At 39.9% G+C, this 24,784-nt stretch overlaps 1 protein-coding gene across 3 annotated transcripts; it reads right to left on the bottom strand.

Annotated features, from left to right (window-relative positions):
• Positions 1-812: 812 nt before the first annotated feature.
• DDX59 (DEAD-box helicase 59) lies at positions 813-24,690 on the bottom strand. 3 transcript variants are annotated; one of them, XM_033067900.1, is made up of 8 exons: positions 24,623-24,690; positions 6,489-7,312; positions 5,163-5,330; positions 4,531-4,620; positions 3,919-4,170; positions 3,603-3,755; positions 3,000-3,128; positions 813-1,389 (listed from the first exon to the last, which is right to left on the bottom strand). In XM_033067900.1, exons 2-8 carry the CDS (start codon positions 7,299-7,301, stop codon positions 1,126-1,128), a joined length of 1,869 nt encoding a protein of 622 aa, XP_032923791.1. In that variant the 5' UTR covers positions 7,302-7,312; positions 24,623-24,690; the 3' UTR covers positions 813-1,125. The 3 variants fall into 3 exon arrangements, with proteins under 3 accessions (XP_032923791.1, XP_032923792.1, XP_032923789.1); XM_033067901.2 differs by lacking the exon at positions 24,623-24,690 and adding an exon at positions 8,770-8,868; XM_033067898.1 differs by lacking the exon at positions 24,623-24,690 and adding an exon at positions 8,601-8,652.
• Positions 24,691-24,784: the final 94 nt, after the last annotated feature.

The following is a 24,784-nucleotide window of genomic DNA, read 5'->3' as shown; positions in this document are numbered from 1 at the left end:
GCGGTGACCGAGCACAGCCATGGCGCTCCGGGAGCACTGCGCTCGCGTCCCGATCCCACCCAGCGCCCGCACGGGCAGCCTCGGGCTGGGCACTGCAGTGACACCGCGCCCCCTGTGCGGACAAAGTGACAAGGGGAGGGAAAAATGTCAAAAATGTCTGGGAAAGGAATTAAAAGAATACACGATGGCTGTGTGTCTGTCTGTTGGCGCTCCAAGCAACACCAGGGGAAGAAATAAAAACAGGGTGCTGGAATCAATGGATATATATGCCCATGGGAGACCCACTGATAATAAAATATGTAAAATGAAACCATCTAAACCCAGTAACAAGAAACCTTGTTACAAGATAACTGAACGGCGGTGGTGATACAATTTTACCTTCACATAACCTGCACTTGCATTCAGTTCTGGGGAAAACGTGGTGTACAACTGTTGTTCGCTTTCAGGATTGTTGAACACAGTTTGTGGAATTTTGGTAGAGCAGGGGTGCCCGTGCTTCTAAACATACCAATACCTAAACTGGGCTGCAGGAGAGTTACACAAAAACATTTCATAGGCAGAAGTGGATTATTTCAAATGAGACAGAAAAATTGACTAATCCCATCTCTAGAGAAATAAAATCATAATTACAGGTTTTATTTCTCTTCCATGAATTTACACTAATAACAAACTATTTCTGGTATTGCAAACTCCTTCAGCAGAACTGCCAGCTGGTCCACAGGCACTAATGGACAAACTAAATTTTCAGTACTGTTTACAAACAAAACTTGCATATATGTTCTTAAGAAAGCCCAAGAGAACATACTGAGGACTTGGAGAAACATTCCCAGTGGAAGATTTTATTTAAGCTAACAGGAACAGATTTTCAGAGGCTAATCTGCCTTTTTTTTTTTTCTTGCCAGCAAGATCAAGGACTATTGTTTTGAAAAAGGGTTCCAGATTACTTTTACTCGGTACTACAGTAATTCAAGCACACAATAGCCTGTATTTTAAAACAAAGATGAGACAAAAATAATTCTTAAAAAAATACAAATTTCTTTTAAAAATGCAATATACAAGGCAACATTTTATATTTATTTTAAATCATACTTTTATTGTACTTACATAACCATAAATATGCCTTTATTACCTCTGAGAATTATTTTTGTTGTGTTTTTTAATAATGTCCATAATATTATCTCCAGTTACAAGGCTATTCTGCAACTGTTTGAGTCTCTGTTGTTCCCTTCTCTTCTGGTCATGCAGATATGGGGAATTAAGCAGCTGTGGGGGAAGAATGGTGCCTGTGGGTTTTACTCTCTTCACAACATCCCAAAAGAGCTTCTTGCTGTTGTTATTGATAAAAGTAATTGCAGTTCCACTGTGACCCAATCTGCCTGCTCTTCCAACCTGAAAAAGCATAAATTCATTTTAAGTTAGCAATATTAAATGGAAGTCCCTCAAACAGTCTTAGAAGTTTATTTTTTTGTTAGAAAACAGCAAGTAAACCTAAGTGACAGGGCCAAATCTCTCTCACCCTGTAAGCACACAGGTACTTACAATAAACTTCCTGAATTCAGGATATGTAGATCTGAAGCTGCAGCTGAAATGCATTTAAAATTATGACTTGTTTATGACATATAGCAGAAATCCAATATTGATACTGAGACATGAGGTACTGACTGTGGGCAAAGGCCTACATTATATCTGATCCAAACAAAAGGTTTTAAAAAATACTATAGAGATGCCAAATATTTATACCTCATATTAAGCACAATATGTGCCAGCATGGCCACAAAAATGCCCTTTACTTTCAATGTCCTAATAACTTTAAATCATTTACCCATATTATCTAAAATGTGTGAACAAATTAGAAAAGAACCTACAAACACTTTCTATTTAGGAACAGCTAACATGTTAATATTGGTATAGTTTTGATGTTAGGAAAGACCATTTTTATTTACTTAATACATACTTGAAACTTTAGCAGAAAAATAATTAACAAAAGGGGAATACTGCAGTTAATAACACAGGCTATTTGAGGAGTTCATACAGTAGATACTTCTAGAGGTCCTCCATATCTGTTCAAGAACAAGGTTTACTGCAGTCAGATCATTCCCTCAAGGCCTGCCTGACTCTCCTCGCTGTGAAAATCCTTTCTCCCTGCTATGAGGCCACAATTTCCCTCTCAGAAAGTTACAACTGCTGGCCCTTGTCCTTTCCCTGGGCATCTTCAAGGAGAGTCTGGCTCCGTCTCCTCTGTAATCACCCGAATGGAAAAGAGCAATTAAGTCTCCAGTGCAGCCCAAACAAGCCCAGTTGCCTCAGCCTGTCTTGAAGGGTCACGTGTGCCAGCCCCCTGACTTCACCTGGACTCCCTCCAGTTTGCTGCCTTTTCCCACAGCTGATGTTCTCAGAACTGCACACAGTAGCATTGTGTCTTCCTCATGCCACAGAGAGGGCAGGACTCTTGATGTGCCAGCTAAACTAGGGCTCTGGACTGTGCACTTAAATGCACACACACACTCTCAACTCACAGACCATCTTTTCTAAAGCAGAAAATCCACAGAAAAAAGATATCAGAGGAGATGCTTGACTAGAAAGAGGGTAAGAAATAAAGTTCATGACTGCTTTCCTGACTATTAATACATATCCCACACTGTGGATGAGTTACACCTGCAAGAGGGGCATTTGGCCTTCCTTCACACAATAAAAAAAACTGTAAACTTTTTTTCTATAGACACAAAATTATACAAGAGAGTACAGGAAGAAGAACACTGCAAAAGTGACTTAAAGACACTCTTCTAGGTTTTAGTAACTTATATAGGAGATAATAAGAACAGTATTCTAGATTTGAGTAATTTACGTAAGAGCCTTACAGAAGAGATATCCAGCACCATTTTTTCCTTTCCTATAAAAAAGTATTCTGAAGAGGAAAATTATCTGCTTACATTTAAATTAGGTGGATGTCATATTTCAATACACTTTTCAAATAAACCATTAGCAATTTATTTATTCACCTGGTGTACATATTCATCCATACTTGAAGGCATATCAAAATTCACCACCAGTTTGACATTGACAAGGTCAAGCCCTCGTCCAAGGACTCCAGTACTTACTATAACTTCATACTTCTCTTGAAGTAATCCCTGGCAAGGAAGGAACAAATCAAAATTAATTATTTGTATTTTGAACCTCTCCAAGCATAGGTTAACAGCTGGTTATTTGGTCTAAGAACACAGCCAGTGGGATTATTCCATAGTAGAAGAAAGAATGGCTCCCTGTATTCTTGATTTAAACAGGAATATAATTCAGAGAGATAACCAAAGAGAGATCAAACCCACAATTTTAATTCCAAAAATTACCAGTTACAGTTAAATGCTCATTTAAATTCCCATTTCAAATAATCTGGGAAACAGTCTCTGTATTTATCTACATTTAAAACAGGATTATTATCTACAGTTTTTTTTAGTCCTGTCTGTCTCTCATCTCCCCCAGCAACACCTCAGGTATTACTGCAGAAAAGCAGTCAATTATGACTTCAGTCATTCAAATGAAGCCACATTTTAAAAAAAGGCCATTTGAAATCTACCAAAACACCCTTAACTTGAGCAGGCACAAACCTGTAATATGTCTGTTCTTTCCACCTGAGACTTTTCAGAATGCATAGCTGTGCACTGCAATCCTGTAATCTTATGAACAGCATCACTCAACAGATCTGCTCCTAGTTTACAGTCCACAAACACCAACACTGGAGGCTTGAAGAGCTTCTTATCCTGTAAAATTAAACAGTTTATTTAAAAAGGGGTTACAACCATTGGCTGTTCATCATCAGCATGGATTCAATTTCTCCTGATCATGAAATGAGAACCTGGCAGAAATGTAGAAAGACATGAACCATTTTATAAATTGCTCTTATGAGAAAAATACTGAACTTACATTTAGTATTTCAAACAATTTTTTCTTTTTAGATGGTTCTTCTACCCACAAGATAATTTGCCGAACATTGGAACACGGCAGATTCTTCTCTCCAACGGTTATTCTGACAAAATTGTGCAGAAGCTGATTTGCCAGGTGCTCAATGCCCACTGGAATCGTGGCTGACACCAGTATGGTTTGATGATCATGAGAGATGTCTTCCAAAATATCCAACACTTGCTGCTGGAAACCCATTTTTAGCATAGTATCCACCTAAATGAAAAACATTAGATTTGTACCACATTTTTTCCATGAACAACAGGATCCTGAATTTAAACTGACAGAACCATAACCTAATATGTAACAATCCAAATGCAGGAGTAGTTACAGTCAGAAGAAAAGCTAAGTGAGAAAATTAAAAGTAAGTGGTTCATACTGGTTTACAGTATTATCCTGTCAGTAATACAACATGCGTTGCTTAAAGTAGGTGTCAGAAAATAGAACTGTCTCCTAAGAAATACATTGTATTTTTATAACAAACACTCTGTATGTTTAATAAGTAAGACTAGCCACTCATATTACTCTTCCAGGACCACTGCATAGGTAATAGAGCTCTGATAAATAAAAACTTACTTCATCCACCACTACAATTTTTATGCCATGTAGTTGAACAGAACTTTTCTTTAAAATCTCAAGAAGTCTTCCAGGTGTTGCTATTATCACCTGGAAAAAAAAAAAAAAGGGAGGGGAAAAAACCCCACAGGAGTAAAAAATTCCATGAAAGGACAGAGGATCATTCTAGAAAAAACATAAAATTCCATTACATACACAACAATGGCAGTAATAAGTGAAATTAAGCCATAAAACTTCTAGGAAACTTACAAATTATGAAGCCCTAAGAGGAAGTGGACCTTTAAAAACCCTAATGGAGAAGTTAAAAGCAATAAAATCTGCATGAAAAACAAACTACATTTTCTTTCAAATACAACTCCTTGTATACTAGCATATTTCAGTCTTTGAACGCAGCAGTATCACACATGGAACTTTTTTAAAACAAACAAAAAATAAGTCATTAGATGTTTAATCAGAAGTGAAAAAGTTTTTTTTTAAATGGTGTAACAGTAACATTTTCAGGATGTAGCAAATGTTTCAGCAGTTTAGGCATAGGAGGAAGCCATCTTTGTGTGTTCATACGTCACCAGTAACATTTTCCTTTTGTGTGAATGCGTTGCCAGCGTGGCTCTCCACACTCAGTCAGCGCTCACCTTCACACTCTGCTTGAGGCGGTGCAGCTGTGGGGGCAGGGGCAAACCCCCCACCAGCAGAACTGTCCTCATGTTGGGCAACCCAGCCATCAGCTCCTTCGCCTGCCTCTCGATCTGAATTGCCAGCTCCCTCGTTGGTGCCAAAATAAGAGCAGATGGAGTTTCTGTCTAGAAAGGAGAGGAAAAACCTCATTAATGTGGAATTGCTTCATTGTTTAGATAAAAAGCTTTCAAATTTCCCAAAGTAATATTTTACACTAAAAATGAGAATTATTTTAAGCAGCAAAATAAAATTACTTCTTGATATATACATTAACTTGTACAGTACTCTGAAGATGAAGAATGGGAAAGATTGTGTACACATGCATCTTTCATTGAGACTCCAATTTTGCACATGTTACTATAACCATATATCTGTCTTGCAGACTTTAATAACAATCAGACAGAGGAACTACTGGAGTGTATACACCTTTTCTTACCTACTTCTACATAATGCTTTCATTCTTAAACTAGACTTTAGGATTTGCTAGAGTACTTTAAAGGAAAGTTACTTAAACAATCGTTCAATTATTAATTAGAGAAAATTTACACACTTTTGTATGTATATACATTCTATAAAGGTATCTAAACAGTGCAAAGCATCACTAGAACCATGTCCAGAATCCTCTCCTATATTTTTATGCATCTCTTTTTGAATAAAACCCATAAAGTAAAAAGTAGTTCCAAACCACACACAAGGTATGGAATACTATTTGCCGCTGCTTCTAATCATACGTTCATGTCTTTACAAAGTAGAAGTTTTCTTCATTCTTCTTCCCACATTTTAAAAGTGGAGACTGTGTAACTAGAGGATTTCAGAAATTTTTTTACCCCAAATTCCTGTGATTATCTGACAGTCAACCAAATATATGCCAAAAGAAATTACTCCGAAGTTTCGACACAAATTCCAACAAATCTCTTTGAGGCATTTGATATATAAAGATACAGGAAGAACTTACAGACGGCCTGGAATTATTTTCACTTTCTATTTTAAACCATTTAGGGAGTTTACCACAGAATTTAATTAACTTTGTCAACAAGCAGGAACTGTGTAATAGGCAATATTGACAGAGTTGCTTCACCTCCTGACCAAACTGAGAAAACATTCAATTTCATTAAAAATAATCAGCACGTTCCCACCTCCAAGAACCAAATGCTTGATCAATCTAAAGTCAAATAAATCACTGAACGTTAATGAAAAACACTGCAATCACATTCTCCATTACACTGGGAATCCAACAGACAAAGCTGCCAACTGCTTTCTCTAACTCTCTGAAGTTTCATTACCTCTTTCAAAACCTTCATAATAACAGGGAGCAGGAAAGCTGCTGTTTTCCCAGAGCCCGTGTCAGCACTAGCCAGAATATCCCTCCCTAATAGTCCAACAGGGATCATTTGCATTTGGATGGGAGTTGGGACTTCATAGCCAGAATTCTTTAAATTATTGTTTAAAGTTTCAGGAAAACCACAGTGTTCAAACTCCACAATAGGCCTTGGAACTTGCTGGCCCTGGACAGCAATACCCAGCTGGAGTTTAAGGTTCTTAACCTGCTCTTCTTGCAAACCTAAAATAAAGGAATGATCTTTGTAGAAATAAGGTGTATTATGCAGGTGAGCTTCTGCTTGAGAATCTGTGGGTTGATCAGATGTTAGCTGCTTTTCCTTTGCCTGAGTTTGTAGAAGGTGTTTGGCTTTGCATTCCAAACTACAAACATCTTCATCTGTTTCATTGCAAATATACTCCCCGTAGCGACCACACACAACACACACAGGTTCTCCAGGCTCTGCCCAGCGCTGGCACTTGCTGAAGGATTTTATGGGTTCTTCCAAAGAGCCATCATCCTCAGTATTTTGGCTGTCCTTTCCCAATGGTGTATTAGCAACACCAAGGTCTGCAGCTGCAGGTTCTGGGTGTTCTTGTACAATTTCACTTGAATTGTCTGTTGATGCAGAAGTTTCTGTTCCAACTGACTTACAGTCCTGGAACTCTGTGGTCTCCTCTAGCAAAGATCCTCCAGGAGACAGTTTATTTTTCTTAGCTGTACAACTTTTGTCCTCATCAGCACTCCTCTTGACTTTAAGAGATCGTGGTAAAAACATGCTTCAGTACACTGGAAAGAAAATTGTTACAGTTAGAAATTTACTACTATTGAGAAAGGTACATTTTACTGTTATCACACACACCAAAAAAATCTCTAGCAAATACTGGAAAACACAGAAACCAACTCTCAATCCCTGAAAATATCTAGAATAGAATCTGCCTTGTTTAAAAATTATCTTGACTGTAACAATGTTGATGCAAGTTTCAAGAAGTGCTTTAAAATAATAGTGGAAGCATGAAACAACACAGAAATCTATTTAGAGATAATTGTCATTATTAGGCCTTTGCAGTTGAGTAAAAACTTCGCTTTTCACTGTGTGGAAATTTGTCCATTTTGCAAGTCAGCTATATTTAAATCCTTGGAGAGTCCACCTATTTCTAAGATAAAACCACAGATGCAAGCATTCTTCTAAGCTATAGGAAAAAACCCAAACAACCTAAACCAAATAAAATAAAAACCCAAACAACTTAAACCAAATAAAACAATCAGTTTTGGAAAGGATGCCAAATTCAATATAGGACCCATCCAAGATCACTGTTTTTGTTGTTCATTTAAAGTCCACTTAAAATCATAAGGCTGTAAACTTTTTTTGTTTAGAGTCCAGCTCTGCTTGTTCATGGTATCCCAAAACAAGCAAAGACTTAAATGATCAATTGCCAAATACACACTGTAATACAAGACAAATTAAGTGTTCAAAAAGAACCATCTCCTATATTCTGAAACTTTCAGTATTTATCTCTGAAAGCATCAGACAGCACACCAATACTTTGCTATCATACAATCAGCAAAGAAGCACATAAAATACGCAATTTTAGTCTGAATAACTTGTACTGTGCCTATCAGTCTCTACGAGCTTCTTGCACGAGTTTTTTAAGCACACACCAAGCTGTGTTCGTGTAACCGGGAGCAGTCCCGAGGAGGCAGCAGCGCCGGCCCGCAGAGCTCCGCGGGTGCCGGGGCCGCTGCTCCGCCGCGCTCCCGGACCACAAGGCAAACATCACCAATTCATTTTTCGCGCCTAACGAGAAACTCCCACCGCGAACCTCTCTGCGAGCTGGGCAGCCTCTCCGGTGAGGGGAGCGCTCGCGGAGTGCAGGGCTGGCTGGCGGACGCGCTGCTCGGGAGGGGCCCGTAGGGCCCTGGGCAGCACGACAGCCTCTCCCAGCGTTGCTACCCGGCAAGAGCCACCCACCCCCCGGCAGAACAAGGCGCCACGGGGCCTTTTCTGCCCGACTCCCGCGCTCGCCGCCGAAGGCGGAGCCCGAGCCCGGCCCCGGCCTCCCCCCGGCTCACGCACCGCTGCCGCCGCGCCGCGCGCCGCCTCCCGCACAAAATGGCGGCGGCCGCGCGGGGCCGCTCCCGCCCACAGCGCCGGCGGGCAGGGCAGGGCAGGGCCGGGCCGCGGTTACCGGGGCTGCCGGCGCCGGGCTCGGCCTGCCTGCGGGGCCCGCGGGGGCGCTTCCTACCCGCTGAAATCGCCTTCCTTGTCCAGTGTGCAACAAGGCAATAATTACACGCTCGAGAGGGACATTGATCGTTTATCTCAGAGTTGCGCAAGCCTGAGTGCGCGGTGGTATTCCACAAGCACGCCAATTATCAAAACGTTTTACTATTTATACGTTCTAGCCGACAAAGACATTAGTGTTCATTGACTACAAGTTGCACAGTTCTCTTATTTATCAGAATTCTGATCTTCTGTTGTTAATGATTCCCTCACTTCTCGTGCTAATTAGTCTGCCTGCTCAGTCTTTCTCTTTTGGGTTGGTGGGCCATGAGTCGGTGGTTGTGATTTCCCCCTGCCACAATTACCTTTTACCAGTCAGAGCTGACTTATCTGAGTTGTCTGGGTTGTCTTTAATAATTTCTTCCTTATTTTGGGAATTCTGGTGGATCCTGCATTCCTGTAAATCCTGCATTCTTTGTGTCCAGTATCAGTGGACATCCTTCTTCCCAGGCTTTGCCAACCTCCCCACGGGTCTGAGGTCAGTGGAACATGTCAAGCCCTAAACCATGACAAGGTAATTCTACTAACAAGTAATTTGTTTTTCTAACACCTGGACATCACTTAGAACTTGTTTGTTAGCTGCTCTTGTTTCATGGATTAAATTTCCCTTCTTGATGATTGGGCTTGAAAGTATATAAAGATCAAACAAAGAACAATCTTTCTTATGAAAATTGTAAATATTCCACTTTTTGCAACAGTGGCTTGGTGGAGGGGCATGTCCAGCACCTCCGCAGTTACAGTCCAGGTTGATCCTACAGACACAGATGCTGCAGACACACAGCTTTGTACATGAGGAGAACGTTCCTGCAGCTCACAACAGAGCCCATAAGAGAAAAATCCAGTATATGCCTCAACCTCCTGTGATGGGCACAGTGACACAGCTGTTCATGCATTTCAAATTGAGTCAGTTATTACTTTCAACAATAAACAAGCATACTTACACTACAATACAAGGCATGAGAACACAGAATTTACCACATTTCACTACAGGGCAGAAAACACTTTCAGACTTACGGGCAACCTGTGCTTTGCAGGGGTTGCTGCCCCAGATGCGACTGCTTCCCCTTTATGGAAGAGTACTGGGTTTGCATGGGTGTCCACTGAGAAGGCCAATGGTTTTAGCTGCTTGGCTGTTGTGAACTGGATGCTCACTGCCACTCCCTCGCTTTCCAAGGACTCCTGTCACCAGAAGGAGGTCAGTCAACCTGTCCCAGCTACTTCCTTACAACATCGCTGTGTCTGTACAGATCCTGCACATGCAGGAGGACCAGAGTATTCCCAAAGTAAAAGTATACCCTATGACCATAAATGACTTGGTGCATGGCAAAGATACCCTGCAGGGAGCTCTCTGGGTTGATGTACTCCCAGGCACTCCAGATGCCCTAAACTTTACCTCCTCCCTCTACTCTACTCTAATATGAATCCCATTAACCTGAAAGCATCCACATTGATGGGGAATTCCATTTCTGCCTCATCGCTTTTGTTGGTGATGACCACCATCACCATTTCTTGCTGAAGAGAAAATTATAGATCCTAACAGCCCCTTTGGAAGCACAATTTAATGGCAGTCCAGAGGACCAGTCAAAGAAGGGTAAAAACACAGACACAAAGCTGAGGGCTTTCAAGCAGCTGCCTACAGCATTCTATAGCATTCAAGTCCAGTCATATGTGAAACATGGTCCATCTTAAAGTACCCTGGATTTCTCTGTAGTAGTTTGCTACAACAGTAGCAATACAAAGTGCCAATGGCAAGGATTTTTAATTAACTGGTAGAATTGAAACGATTATTGAGCATTTGGAAACTGGGCATCACTAGGCTGAAAAACTGTCAGGCACCTTCCACCCACACTCCATACATTCCTGTGAAAATCCCCACCTTTCTCTGATTCAGCCTCTGTCATTCCCCTTTGTTTGCACTAACTTTCTTTCCTTCAATTTCCCTCCCTAACAGAAGCAAATTTCCTTACTTCCATTTTTACAAGGTCATTTCCTGGAATTCAAAATATCATTTGCTAAACAAAGACCAGCATTTCAACAATATTTAATATGATATGAGACGTTTCATACCCCATACAGTCCATGCACCAAAATGTATCAGCTTTTTCTATTTTTTCAGTGTGTAACAGCAGTAAGAAAAAACAAGCTTACTTGGTAGGAAATTCTCCTCTTGAGTGAGAAAGACTACAAAAAAGTTTCAGAAAAGGACTCTATGGATATTCAGAGGCATGAAAGGGCTTACATTCAAGAAATAACTATGTAGACTCAACAGTCTGAAAAAGAGATGACTAATAACAGGTAACAAAGAGCTACTGTACCTTGAGTGGCTCAATAAAGCCTGGATAACTATTGATAGCTCATTATTTCTTCCAACAAAAATTGCAACATGCTTTATAAAAAGTGCTCACTGCTGAAAAGTGGTGCAATCTCCCACAGAATATTTTATTATTTACATGGAGAAGTTAATCAGTATAGATGAAACAAAACCTCTTCTAAAACAGATATTTGACTTTGTGAGCTCAGTGAATAAATATTTTTTTTTCCTGGAATACGCATAAACATTCTAGTTCAGTCATTTCCCTAAGTTTTCTTTCAGAATGATGAAATATGTAAAAGTAAGAGGTTCCTTGGTGAATTCCCATCCTCTCAGCTCTTGATGCTGCTAATCAGGTCTAAAGTGAAAGGTATTTTAATAAGATTTTTGAATTCTAATTTTTGTACCTTTAGAGTACATGAAATGTCCCAGACAAGATGCTCTCAGATATGCTACAAAGGGGTTTATCTTCATATTTTTCCTCTTAAAAACTAGTTAGTTCAAGCACTGGCTGAATAAAGGTGGATTTAAGTCCTGTTAGAAAACTATGAGTAATTATGGATAATAATTTTTTGCTCATTCTGGATGACTTATCTGGGAGTGTCATAAAGGAAAGTGTTCAGGTTTCCAGGGCAGTAGGGTAGCATTTGCATTTTGTATGATTACATTGCTATTTAATTGAGTTGGTAAAACACCAAGACTTTAGAATATTCCCATCTTGCCTACACTCATGTACAATAGCTGCTCAGGAAGGGATCATGTATTGTTATTAGAAACCCCTGCACAAATATAATCCTTATATAATTAAAGTGTCTCTTCAGAGTAACTTCTAAAGTAAATGGTAGGTGCTACAGAAATGTAACAATGCACACACAATCCCACACATACAAAAGGACCAATATATACAGACAGATTTACTACATAAATATACAGCAACAGATTATTTCAACTTTATGCAAATTTCTGTTAGAACAACAAGGACAGCAACTATTAATTAAAAGTCAAAAGAAATAATGAAAACCATAACAAACAGATTATTAATAGTAAGTATCCCACTTTTTGGTCTATTTTAAATTACATTAAGATTTTTTCATATTCACTCAAGGTTTATAGATAACTATAAGGATTCCTATAGTCAGTTTAAAAACAGCATTTACTCTCTAATGTCTCACAGCCTTTCTTTTGAAGCATGAATCAAACCTTTCCCATCACTTACAAATAATAAGTAATTCAGTAAAACAAGTAGAGCAGGAGACTGAAATTCCTCTACTCCCAGGTACAATAAATCCATAAGAAACAGGCATTCCATGTACTAATTCAGAGACAGCATCACAAGCATTGCAAAGAGCTGCCTGGCTGTACCATCCACCTCAGCACCCCACAGCAACACTGCCCAGAGTGACCCCCTTTATTCCCACCTGAACCAAACTGTCCCAGAACCAAAGCTCTGCACACCTCTCCGCACCTCTGGCAGGCAAGGTCTTCTCAAGTTCCACACAGGGATTTGAGGAACAGTGTAACTCTCCAAAACATTTTAATACACAGCATTCTAAGTTTCCTTTCTAGTCAAAATATTTTCACACAATGTCTCAATTTTCCACCTCGAGTGGAACATGAGCTCCCAGCACATGTAAATCTGCTGAAAATGGACTCAAACTGAAGTCCAACCAGCACCTCGTGCATCACTCCCTCAAGTGGCAAGTGCCAGGCAGACAGATCTGACAATTAAAATGTGTCTAAAAGCACATCAAGAAGAACAGCTTTGGGTTTTCATTAAGCTATTAATTATTTTAAATATCTCAGTATGTATCCCATGTTACATTATTCTAAACTAGGGAATTCCAGAGCCTTGCTGTTGTTGTTCAACAATATCATAATGAATGAAGAACATTAAGTTTATGAAGATGTCAATTAAAGAATAAAAAAAAAATTCTCTGGGTTTGTTTTTTTTTTCCAGTGTGCCTCACTTGAATACATATAAATGCAGTTAACAAAATATCCATTGCTGGGGAGGAAAGGAGGGAGAATGTCTTTCCTTTCAGGAGGTATGGAAGCCACAGTATGTTTACTTGCGGATTGGCGTCTGTGTCTGCTCCACCTGATGCCATAAAACTCCTGTTCTGTTTCTTTAATGTTTGGGGATTTTGAAGCCATTCAGCAGATTTTTAGGCAGCTAATCTGCAGCTCTAACCCAAAGTGTATGTAATGAATAGTTCTTTGATTGAAGGAACCAGTGAGTCAATTACTCCACTGGTTTCTGAATTATAGCTTTAAGGGAACAGGAAAAATCCAGATAATCTAAAAACAAATAATGGTGGCTAACCATTTCCTAGACAATTCATATTCATACAAAATGTCCTGATTTTGTACAGGTATTGCATGCAGTATACTTATTCTAGGCCTAGTTTTTCTAATTTTGTTTAATCTAAACAGGCAAATCCTACAGTTTTTGAAAGTAAATATTCAGTAAAAAAAAGACTTGAACTAATATTTTCAGGCTTCCTGAACACCCTCTTTGTTTGAAGACACACATTCTAAGGAAACACTGGCCAATAGTAAGTCTTTCCAGAAATCCATGGTAAAATTTGAATTTAAAAAATAATCTAATTAAATCTGAATCCTTAAAGCATATTACTGAGGAGGTATGTTTAAAGAAAAAAAATCCACAAATAACAGCAAACCTGCCCTGAAGCTTCAGCATTAAATGCCACTAGTCCATAGGGAAATAACTCTATAGGATGATTCATGAAAAAGTTATGAGCATAATTTATGTATGTGATTATATGCTCAAATACTGCATATAATATTTACTTTGAAAACTGATGGACTCCCTAATTCAGCATCACCATACTGTTAGCACAGCTATAAAAACTACAGTGACTACAATTACCAACCTTTCTGTACAAGATAGTCTAGCTTCTTGCAATTAAAAGGAATGATTTTAGGGTATGAGAATCATTTAAACTAATTCAAACATACAGACCTCTCTTAGGTCTCTGAGACTTAGAGAATAAGGATTTGATCAAAAGATTGTGAATACAATTGCCAGATTCCAGGGACTTCAGTAGGCAGCAAACTATAACCCAGATTGTTAGAGAATTCAGGTGGAAATTAAGAGGATTAAATAAATTTTGAAATATAATGTAATCAGGAATGAAAAATCTCTCCTTTTGTGTTAATCTCTTTCTGAGAGGATATATTTGTGTTCCAATTAATAAGTCTGTTTGGAGGCAAAAGAGATTGGCATCCATTCTAACAGTAAGATAACATACACACAACATGCATTTACTGAAAGTAAACTAGTTTTCCCCCTTCCTTTGGGGTCTCATGCAGAAGGATGGGAGAGAAAAAAAGAAATTCCACAAGAGACAACAGGAATCATTGAGTTCTAGCTTGTCAGATGACCTGTGTCCAATGTGTACTGCCACCTACCCATCTGTTTTTTCAATCATGTAACTTAAGAGATAAAGACCATTCTAATCAATCAGCAAGTATTACAAATATAATAGGTACATTGCATTAGTAGAAAATGAAGGAAACATAGATTTAAAATCCAATACTGTGACAAACTGAAGAAAAGATTTATGGCATAAACCTTTTGAGTAAATGGCTAATAATGTTTTTTCCACCACTAAAGCTCCTACCAGCACTGCTACTTTTGGCAGCAGAAACTACTGCAAGAAAGGCCTGGAATGTGTGCAAGAGAGCTGCTACAAAGCAGACTTTTTATCAGTTCTCCTGTTAAAATCCATGCCAGTATTAACCATTGGGTTTAGCCTTCATGCTTCCCTACGTTACATTTGGTGCTCCTTCTGTCTCTGCATGAAGGATTAAATTGCCCTAGCTGAATCCCTCACCAAAACATCACTAAAGGGCACAGAAAGGGTGTAACTGCATGTCCAAAAACCAGTTGCTGCTGCAAGAGTAGAAGCAAAACTCAGGGTATCCCTGCTACAGAGTGACTGCCAGTTGTGAGCATTGCCTTGGGAAGCCACAGGCAGCCTCTCCCCAGCACGGCGTCCCTGCAGCTCCTGGACTTTCTACCTGCACTGGGCTTGGTGGCTGCACAGTTCCAGGATCCAGCTCTCAAAAGTTTCCTTGATGTCTGCTCCAAGTGACTGTTTCTATTGAGCTCTAACCTACAGATTTTTGAAGTTCTCAAACATCACACTTTGTAAAAGCGTGTTAAATACAGTCTTAACAGTGTAATTTAAAAATACACTTTGTGAATATTTTTTTTAACAACTCAAACTGCAGGGCTCAGATATTAATTTTACAGATCTGTGGTATACCTGGCACTAATTTCACTAGCACAGGACTTTGTCAGGTGCTAAAAAAGGCATTGTATATGACTGCTAAGCAAAATAGAGGATACAAGACCTGTGACTTTGTTTACCAAAAAAAAGTTACAACTGTGGTTAAAAGTTTTTCCAAAAGGATGGTAATGCAATAGAAATGTATGGTCACTAAGAAGGCCATTTATCCACAATGTTTTTTAACAAAAAGTTAAATACCAGATGGCTTTAGTTTTGAAAGGCAAAACACTTTTTTAAATCACACACTCGAGGATCACAGATCGCATCAGTGAGACCAACAGGTTTGTCCTTCTAAAACTGTAACTTTCCTAAACCCTGTTTGTTGTGAGAACATGCAGACAATGCCTTAGCTCAGCTTGATAAAGCACAATGGCTATTAAAAAACAAGAGCAAACCTGAAAAATGCAACATATTTCTCACTATCATCCTTGAATGGCTGCTCCCCATGCTTTTTTTTAGGAAGATTCAAAGATGCCAGTAACCTTACAGCTGGTGACTGTAACAGCAGAGGGTAACAAGACAGAAATAATGAATGCCTCCTTGTTAAGCAGTGTTGTTTGTGCTCTTGCAAGAGAGATCTGCCAAGAACTTTTCATGCAAACCTTATTTTTCTGGGATCTGTAACTTGGCGGGAAAAAAATTCCAGCATGATACCCTGTTCAAAAGAATTCAGATTACAAGTTTTAAAATATATTTTTGAGTTTTGGAATAAATTAAATTTACACTAAATAAGGTAAACACTTTAGCACTTCATGTATTTTCAGTTGCTTTATTTGAAAGAAAATTTGTGGTTATCAAGTTCTCACCCCAGATCATTTCATGTTTTCTAACTCTTGGATATTAAGTCTGAAGTACTGCAGTGTGAAAGGAGACTTTGTGTTCTATGGTCAAGACTTCACCGACGTGTATTTTCTTTTTAAGGAAGACTGTATGAAATACATATGAAACACTCCTTATTCTATCTGCCAAACAATCCAGTGGAATAAATCTGTGCTAATTCTTAATACAACTCAGCTGACCTGGGTATAATATCAGGTTGTGAAAAAAAACCTGGCTGTTTAACATTTAGCACAGAATTTCAATGTGAAATTTTGTCAGGTTGTTTTTGTTTTGTTTTTGAACAAATGATTCAAATCTTTGAGCCACACAAAAGTCCAATTTCAGTGTACCCATTTCTTTTTTTGCCTCTTGACCCATCACAACCAGGTCATTTTGTAGAATCCTGGCCAAAGCAATATTTTTTCCTGTGGCAACTAGCAAGATAAACAGAAATTATATTTCAGGCACAAAACAGATTTCAGCCCAAGCTAAGGAAGCTTCCTATCAGGTAATAGCCAGGTGTGAAGAAACAAGAAGGCTGCAGTAGTTGCCCGAGTAGTGGAGAGGAAGTGGTGCCTTAGGCTTACACCTATCAGGAATAAACCTCTCAGCAATTCAAAACTGAAGGAGATAATCAAAACATATAAATATCATCTATATCAATAAATTATAAAGTTTTCTTAATATATACAGTGAGGTCATGTCAAAGGAAACTGGAAGGAACAGGGCCACAAAAAACCAAAAGACAGAGTATCTTAAAGTTTCTGCTGATTTTCCTGACTAATTTGGGTTTACTCCCCTAGATCACATTATCACCCAAAATATCTCTACCTACCTTACAGTTCAAGACAAATCAAAACTATGGAAGCCTATGGAACCACAGTTCCTCTAAGATTATTTGCAATTCAGCTAACATGCTGGGTGTATAAAGACATTACCATTCTTAGAGAGTTTGCATGAACTGGAACTTGGAGCAAAAAGGCAAGGTTGCCAAAAGGCTTCTGTCTTACTGACACGCTCTGCTCTGCAAGGAACCACAAAGGGAGGCAGTGGTTACAGGAGGATGTTGGCCCTGGGAAAGCATGACATGTCATCCTTTAATGATTAAAGAGCCAGCAGAAGCACAGACACACCATCTCCGTTCAGATGGCCCTTAATTTTCTGTTGATACACAAGGAACCTGTTCTCTAGCAGCAGTGAGGACATTTCTGTGAGACTGGGCTCTCTTAAATAACAAAATCAGAGCAATGTAGTAATCAAAGCCTTTTTTGGTTACCCTCTGACTAGTCTTACAGTGTCTAAAACTTGTATGATTCTCACTCTGAACTAAAATGGTTCATCAGTTTGTTCAGCATTTGCACCATGGTATCCTTGTCTTTGACTAGAAGACTTGTGACATGCTACAACAGAAATAGCATGTGGCTATTTTTTTCTGTTACTACTGAACTATTCCATCTCCAGTTCATCTCTTCACACAGAAAAGTCAAGTAGTATTACTAATTACACCAGTACAATACCACTTAAGACCTTGGTGCTAAAAGAGAGTAAAGCATGGCTGCATGCCCCTATACCTCGAACATGCTTTCCTACTGAAAGTATTTTGCTTCCCCAACGCTTTTGGTGACCATGACTTACTGCTTTTCTCACTTCTGAAAGTCCAGACTACCAGCTGCAACAGAGACTTTCAAGTACCCTATTTCAACAACTACCCAACACATAGCAAAATACTCACTCATCTGAACAAGCTGGATCTGTATCACACACTGGCACATTGCAGTGAAATCTGTTCTGATGCCCTACATTCTCCAATCTGGCAATTGCTTCATTTCTGTTAAGGAAAGAGTTTGACACAAATACAGAGACTTGCACATCAAAGAGAATAGGTATAAACCCCAGCAAGCCTCCCTCCTTGTATAAAATCTCCAGGTGTTACTTTTGTTGTTTCATGGAATGATCCCCTTGATTCAACACATTGCCTGATAGCATCTTCTCCCGAAGGCTGATTCTTCACTCCTTTAGTAAATCCTCATCCGTAAGACCTGAACTGTGGCTGTCAAAACAAACCCTGGACTACGGGGGACATTCTGACTGTGCTGAAATGAGACTCCCCCGGGTACTCTGTCTCAGATTGCTTCCAGGGCAGTGGCCATCACAACTGGGGGTCACACACACCCTGAGCAAGGTCAGGGCCTCCTTACTTCATCCTTATTCTATACTGGTGATCAAGGAGAGAGCTCCAACACCCATGAAGATGATGGATGTTTCTCTTTGTGCCAGCAAGTGGAATCTGACTGCTCCCTGCCCGGGTGAGATAGCAGAGATAACATTCCAGGCTTTAACGGACCCATGTATATTATAGAGCAAGAGTACCACAGGAGGACAGAATAACCAGAGAGATGTGTCAACTTTTGTACTTCATTTCTCTTTTGAAACATTCTACAGGAAAGAAACCACCCAGGTTTTTTTTCTTCAAGTACAAATAAACTGCATGATACCTTTAATCAGAAAACCAATTACATATACACTTATATTTAATCAGGTCTGTAGCACCAGTGATTTCAAATGGGAGTAACACATAGGATTAACCTAAACTTAAAAAAAGTTCTTGTTGGAGCCAATATTTTATTACTAAATATATATACATTTGGTTTAAGGCTAGTATTAAAATAATTGTTGTTCTTTCCATGTTTCTAATATATATTAAAATTGGGGGAGTATTTAAATCAAATTGTTCCATACATGGCTTAAACATCCCAAGCCATTTTCCATATCTTGAACATGTTTTCAAATGAATCATAAAACAAACACCTGTAAAGCTACTCAAAAAGTATTATAAGCAAATTAAGTTATGCCAAAAGAGAATTAAATGTAACAGAGTTCTATACACTCAGGTTTTGATGACCTTACTATGCACACATAAATGGTTACAATAAAAATCTTTGATATACACTTTCCACAGCTGATTTTTAAACAGTTACCAGCTATGTACACCAGCTTCCTACAGTAATAAAAAAAAATTCCTCAATAACATGCAATTTCTCAGTAATTTAAGGGACATGGAAACTTCCTAAAAGTATCAGTGAAAATTTGGATTATGATGTTTCAAAAACATAAAAAAAACCCAAAGAAACCTTCATTGGATAGTTTCTGTGCTATTCCCTTGCTTTCCCTTCCTCAGTCATCTTCATTACCACCCCTTTGAAAAAATCACTGCAATGAAATGATACTAGAAATTTACTGTTCAAACATAGCATTCTCTGCTCTTTACTACTGCTTTGATTTAGACACACATGAGCTTCAGTGAAAACTGGAAGCAGGGCCAAAACATGGGAAACTGAAGTCTATTCATGCTCTTCTAGTAAATTATGTATATGCTCAAAACAAATGAGCTTTTATGAATGTTCAGATCCTTCTTCACATGTGGAAGAAGCACAAAAAAAGCCAGTCACAGCATGAAGAAGTGCACAATTTTGTATTCACTCTCATTCAGACTTAGTGAAAAAGTCTTACTATCTGATTTAAACTTCTTTTACCTGAATGTACAGTTTGAAAACCAGCATAATGTCCATGCAAATAAAGCATCACCTAACAACAACACTAACATAGTGCTTTATTTTTGTACAAAGTATTTTTCTGAATGCAAGTTTGCCACTACACATCTATTTTACAGTGCAGCCAAGCCATTTACAGATTATATTCATTAATAATCACCCTCAGAATTCTCCTTAGAAAACACATCAGGCACTGGTTGGTCATAAAGAAATAGTGCATATCTTTCACTTAATGAAAGAGGGTAGGATTTTTTTCCATGTTTTAAAGCTTGCAGCAAAAAATACAAGTTAGAGCAGGGTATCTTCTTCTTTACAGACAACCTGGCAACGGTGGAATGTCAAGAAGAAGAAAGCCCTGGAATTAGGGAGTATAGCACAGCATATGTGGGAAGACAGCTAATCTAAAACCCGCTAGAACAAGAGCAATTCCACCAGATGGGAAGAAACCAAAAGAAGCCAGTGCGGAAATCAGATTTTAAAAATTAGAAGCAAATTTAAAAATCTCAGAAAAGAAGACACCAAAGTAACCAGAGAAAAAGACAAAACAAAACAACCAGTCTTGAGTGTTGAGGGAGATTAGAGGTTCTGTCACAGATCTGCTGCGTGGTTGGTGACCCCGTGGACTTGAGGGGGAAAGATGGAATTTTTTTTTCCCCCTTTGCAGAGCTACATTATGTCAAAACCAGGTTGAGGAAATGAAACCAGTAGTGTCCCAGTATAAAGAAAAGTAACCGTTAGGTACCACACTTGATTCTCATTGAGCAGCTTTTTGGTTGTGTAGGTTGTGTAGCAGTAATGAGCTAAAGTACCTATTTCTCCAGTTTTTCTTCTTTTAGTTGTAATTGTAGAAAAAATCGCAGATTATTCAAGTAAAATGTCATACAAACCTTTATTTTCCCTTTGGCTCATGACTACTGGAATGTATGAAGTTGGTAAATTTTTCTTCCCTCAGCACTTTCTAATTACAAATTAATAGAAGAATTTGAAAGACAGTAATTATGTAACTGTTCTTGTACTTTTGTATCATCCTGAAACAGGAAGAACACATCCTTTCCAAAATAATGCTCTGAGAAAACCCCTAGCTTGCAGAAACTACATATATGCATGTTAGTAATAATGGCAAAGAACTTCAATCATTCAGACAATCATTCACTTGATTATTACAGAATAGCCTGGTTGGATGGGACCTTAAAGATCACCTCATTTTAAGAAAAGTGTTTTTAAGAGCTGCCAGCTCTGGTCAGCTCCTTTGCCCCTAGGGACAGTTTCCCAGGGAATCTCATTCACCAACTCCTAAAAAACTGCAAGTTTGTTCTTTCAAAGTTCAGGGTCCTGACTTAGCTCCTTGCTAGGCTCACAATCCTCACAAACTCCACCAGGTTGTGGTCACTGCAGTCCAGGCTGCCACCAATCTTAACCCCTCTAATGAGCTCATCTGCACTGGTAAGCACCAGCTCCCATAATCTTTCTTTTCTGGTTGGTTCACGTAATTCCTGGACCTGGAAAATGTCTCTACACACTCCAGGAGTTTCCTAGATTGCTTATAGCCAGTTGGATTGCTATTTAAAAATACAATTTCTTAACTCTTACAGTTTTACCACTACCTATAAAGAAATATATTTAATAAAATATGGATTAAGAGGCTGGAATATCAATAATTACATTCCATATGTTATCCTTAGGCTGTAATAACCTCACACAATGATTTACAGATTACCTGTTTAACCTCACGAATGTGACACAAAACCTGCTGAAGTCAACAAGCACATTCCTCAGGGATCCCACTGGGACATGACTGGTTCTTGGTTTGTACATTGACAGACTGACAGCACCACATCAAGTCGTGCATGCAGCCTCACTGCAGAGGTTACAGGCCACAGGGTGCACCCCTCCCCTCAGCCAAACCACTTCTATCATGACTGATATCCTCTAAACTCAGGAAGAGAGATGGGATCATCTTAATTAGGCAAATTTGATAACAGCCATTAAAGATAATATGCCCACAGTGTTATTCCAAGTCTGTTTCCAACCTCAAAACTGAAGATTACTCAGCAGAATAGTTGCTGTGAACTGCTGTGTTTGGGGATTTGCTCTAATACAACCAGCTGATCTGAAGTGGGAATGTTTTTATTATCCTCCATAGGTAGGCTGATAAACTGGCTGTTCAGTAGCACCCAGTCTGGCTACAGACAGTGCCACTGCAAAAACAGTCATAGTATTTCTAATTTAAAACATTTTACTTTGCCTTTATCATCAAGTGTTGTGAAGGAAGAAACTATGCCTGAAATGTGATTCCAGATCGAACAGTGTAATCAATCTAGTGCTAGCCTGAAATTAGTCCACAGTCTCCTTTTCTACACATAGCCTCTTCAGAAGCTAAGTGAATCTTGAAACAAGTGGGAAAAAAAGTATGAAATTGTTAGTCAGGACTTGTTCCACTATCTCCCAAGGTCAGAACTATTAGCAACAACTGCCATGCACACCATTATTCACAGTTTTGTGGTCATATTGGTTCCTGTTGCCTAATGCTCACTACAGGCTTGGTACACCCACTGTGAAAATGGCCAGACACATGACAGTGAACCATCAGGCTTATGATGTAATCACAGGATAAAACCAGTCAAATAGGATTCTAATTTGGGACAGAGGGAGGGGAAAGGAAGGGAGAAAGAAGGTAATAAAAATCTGTGAGATACTTGTTTTATGCTTTGTCTTTCTGCTTGGAATTAACACTAAAGTATAAAAACACTGCGCAGCAGAAAGATTGTGTACAGGAAAGACTATCACTATTTTAAATATTTCAAGATGTATAAACAGGATCAGAGTAGAAAGGGATGACTCTTCATTCAGTTTTCCTGTTTATTTACTTGAGCCATTAGGGCAGATTTTAATCATTTTGCATGTTGGCTGTTGATAGCTTTGACAATGCAATAAGCAAGATGACAGTTTGGCAAGTTGGCAAAAGTAGAAGAACTGGCACAGGAACTCCAGCAACCAGTGGTGATGTCTTCTTTTGTATTTATTGATATTAGATTTTATATTCATGCATTCACTTTGCACTAGGCAAGTGGAACCCCACTTTGATTGCAGTTACTACAAGACCACTCTATTATAGCTAAATAATGGTCCTACAGTTTTTCTAAACATGTTTTCCGATAGACTGATCTGATTTTGAGGTATTTTCTCTGTCATACAAGAAACAAATGGATTGGGATCTGGAACATAGTTCTTTTTTTTTCTTCTTAGCTCTAATCATTTGAGGTTTTAAAGCTTATGAATTTCAGGTGATTGTTATTAAATATGTATGAAGAATTTAAATAATATTCTATTGGCAGTGTAAAAATAATGTGAAGTGTCTAATGTAACTTATTTCAAAGTATGCATAAAAATAATTCAGGAGAAAATGTGCAAACATTAATTGTTGAAAACTAAGCATATAGTCTTTCTTAATAGAGAACACTTTCCAAGTGCACCTATATGTAAATTTGGTATTATTATTTCTGCTGCAGAGGATCTGGGAATTTCAGTCCTTAGCCTGCTAAAGCAAGGATTTCTCAACTTCCTCCTTCCCTTCGTTCTGCTGAGTACTGCCCACAGCAGCTCCAAGTTTTGTAGCTAGGTATGCACCACGTATGAGTGGTATGCATGACAGTTTGGGAATCCCATCCCACAGAGTGTATGGGGAATACTCAGCAACAATTTCTTCAAATGTCGACCTCCACAACCCTTTCATTTACTCATTACTAGTAAATATAGAAACTGTAAAGCACTCTTGCCTCATAATCATGGTGTTTGTCTCACTGTGCACCTGAAGTGCCAGAAGCACACATAGCCACACAGCAATGAGAAAATCTCCGCGGAGACCAATTCACTTGAAACACAAAGAAATAACAGTCTGGCCAGGATATTATTTGAAATCTTACAATGTCATGCTTAGACTTTGTCTAATTATTCTGTAGTGGAAGAAGGGCAGACAGACATTACCCCAAACATATATAGATACACATATATATACACATCCATACAATAACAGTATACCCACAATAACCTACAATAGCGATTTGCTGTCCGAACGGGCTGACTCCTCCCCGCTGGCGCCGCGGGCCAGCCGATGTCACAGTGCCCGTGCCGAGGCAGCAGAGCCCCCGCCAGCCTCCCCTCGCCACACGGCCGCACCCTCGGACCCGCACTCGGAAGCCAACCCATCCAGTTCTGTTTGAGTCACTAATCACGCACGACTGCTTCCTACCGTGACTAATGCTTCCCTTCACGCAGCCCACGGTTACAGCGATTCTGTAAGCTCCCAAAAACAGCCCAGGTACTTGTGAGCAATATGGTCTCTAGGGCACCTCGCTACTCCTGCTGCTATTACAGTGATTACGTGACCAGGCCCTGAACCATTTGAAGGCTTTGTCATTTTTCTACCCGAGTATTCTCAAAGTTATTTATAGACCCGATTTAAAACAGGAGGGACAAATGCACGGGGGGATGCTCAGCCCGCCTCCTGGGCACCGCGACCGGCCCGCCGGGGTCCCCCGCATCCAGGCGGCTCCTGAGCCCCTTCCAGACGAGACACGGGCTGAGCCCGACCTTCCCCACGGCCCGTCCGGCCCCGCCGCGGAGAGAGGCGTCGGCGGGGCGGGTGGACCCGCGGCCGAGGGACACCGCCCTTTCCCAGCCTTTCCCAGCACCGCCGGCGCCCCCTGACCGCGGGAAACACTCCCCCCTCCCGCTCCCGCCGGGGTAAGGCCGGGCTGGGCTGGGCCGGGCCGGGCCTGTCCGCGCTCCCGAGGCCGCCCCACCCGAGGCCGGACCCACCTCGAGCGACCCCGCCTGACGCGGCGCCCGCAGCCCCCGTGGGAGGGGGCGGCCCGGGCCCGCCCCGGCGCTGCCCCTCGGGCTCCCGCCCCGCCCGGGCGGGGAGGCGCTGGCGGCACATGCGCAGCCGCCTTCGCCCGTCCAGTGCGGCAGCCGCGGGTG

This window comes from Catharus ustulatus, chromosome 9 (assembly GCF_009819885.2).
Source record: "Catharus ustulatus isolate bCatUst1 chromosome 9, bCatUst1.pri.v2, whole genome shotgun sequence".
Lineage (NCBI taxonomy): Eukaryota > Metazoa > Chordata > Aves > Passeriformes > Turdidae > Catharus > Catharus ustulatus.
This window is presented reverse-complemented; position numbering and strand designations above follow the sequence as displayed.

Excerpts from the sequence above, each read along its gene's own strand:
- DDX59 (XM_033067900.1), bottom strand. The coding sequence starts at position 7,301 with ATGTTTTTACCACGATCTCTTAAAGTCAAGAGGAGTGCTGATGAGGAC. Across the intron at positions 5,331-6,488 it reads TTATGAAGGTTTTGAAAGAG|ACAGAAACTCCATCTGCTCT; the intron begins GTAATGAAACTT and ends TCTCCTTTCTAG. Across the intron at positions 3,129-3,602 it reads AAAGAACAGACATATTACAG|GGATTACTTCAAGAGAAGTA; the intron begins GTTTGTGCCTGC and ends CTTCCTTGCCAG.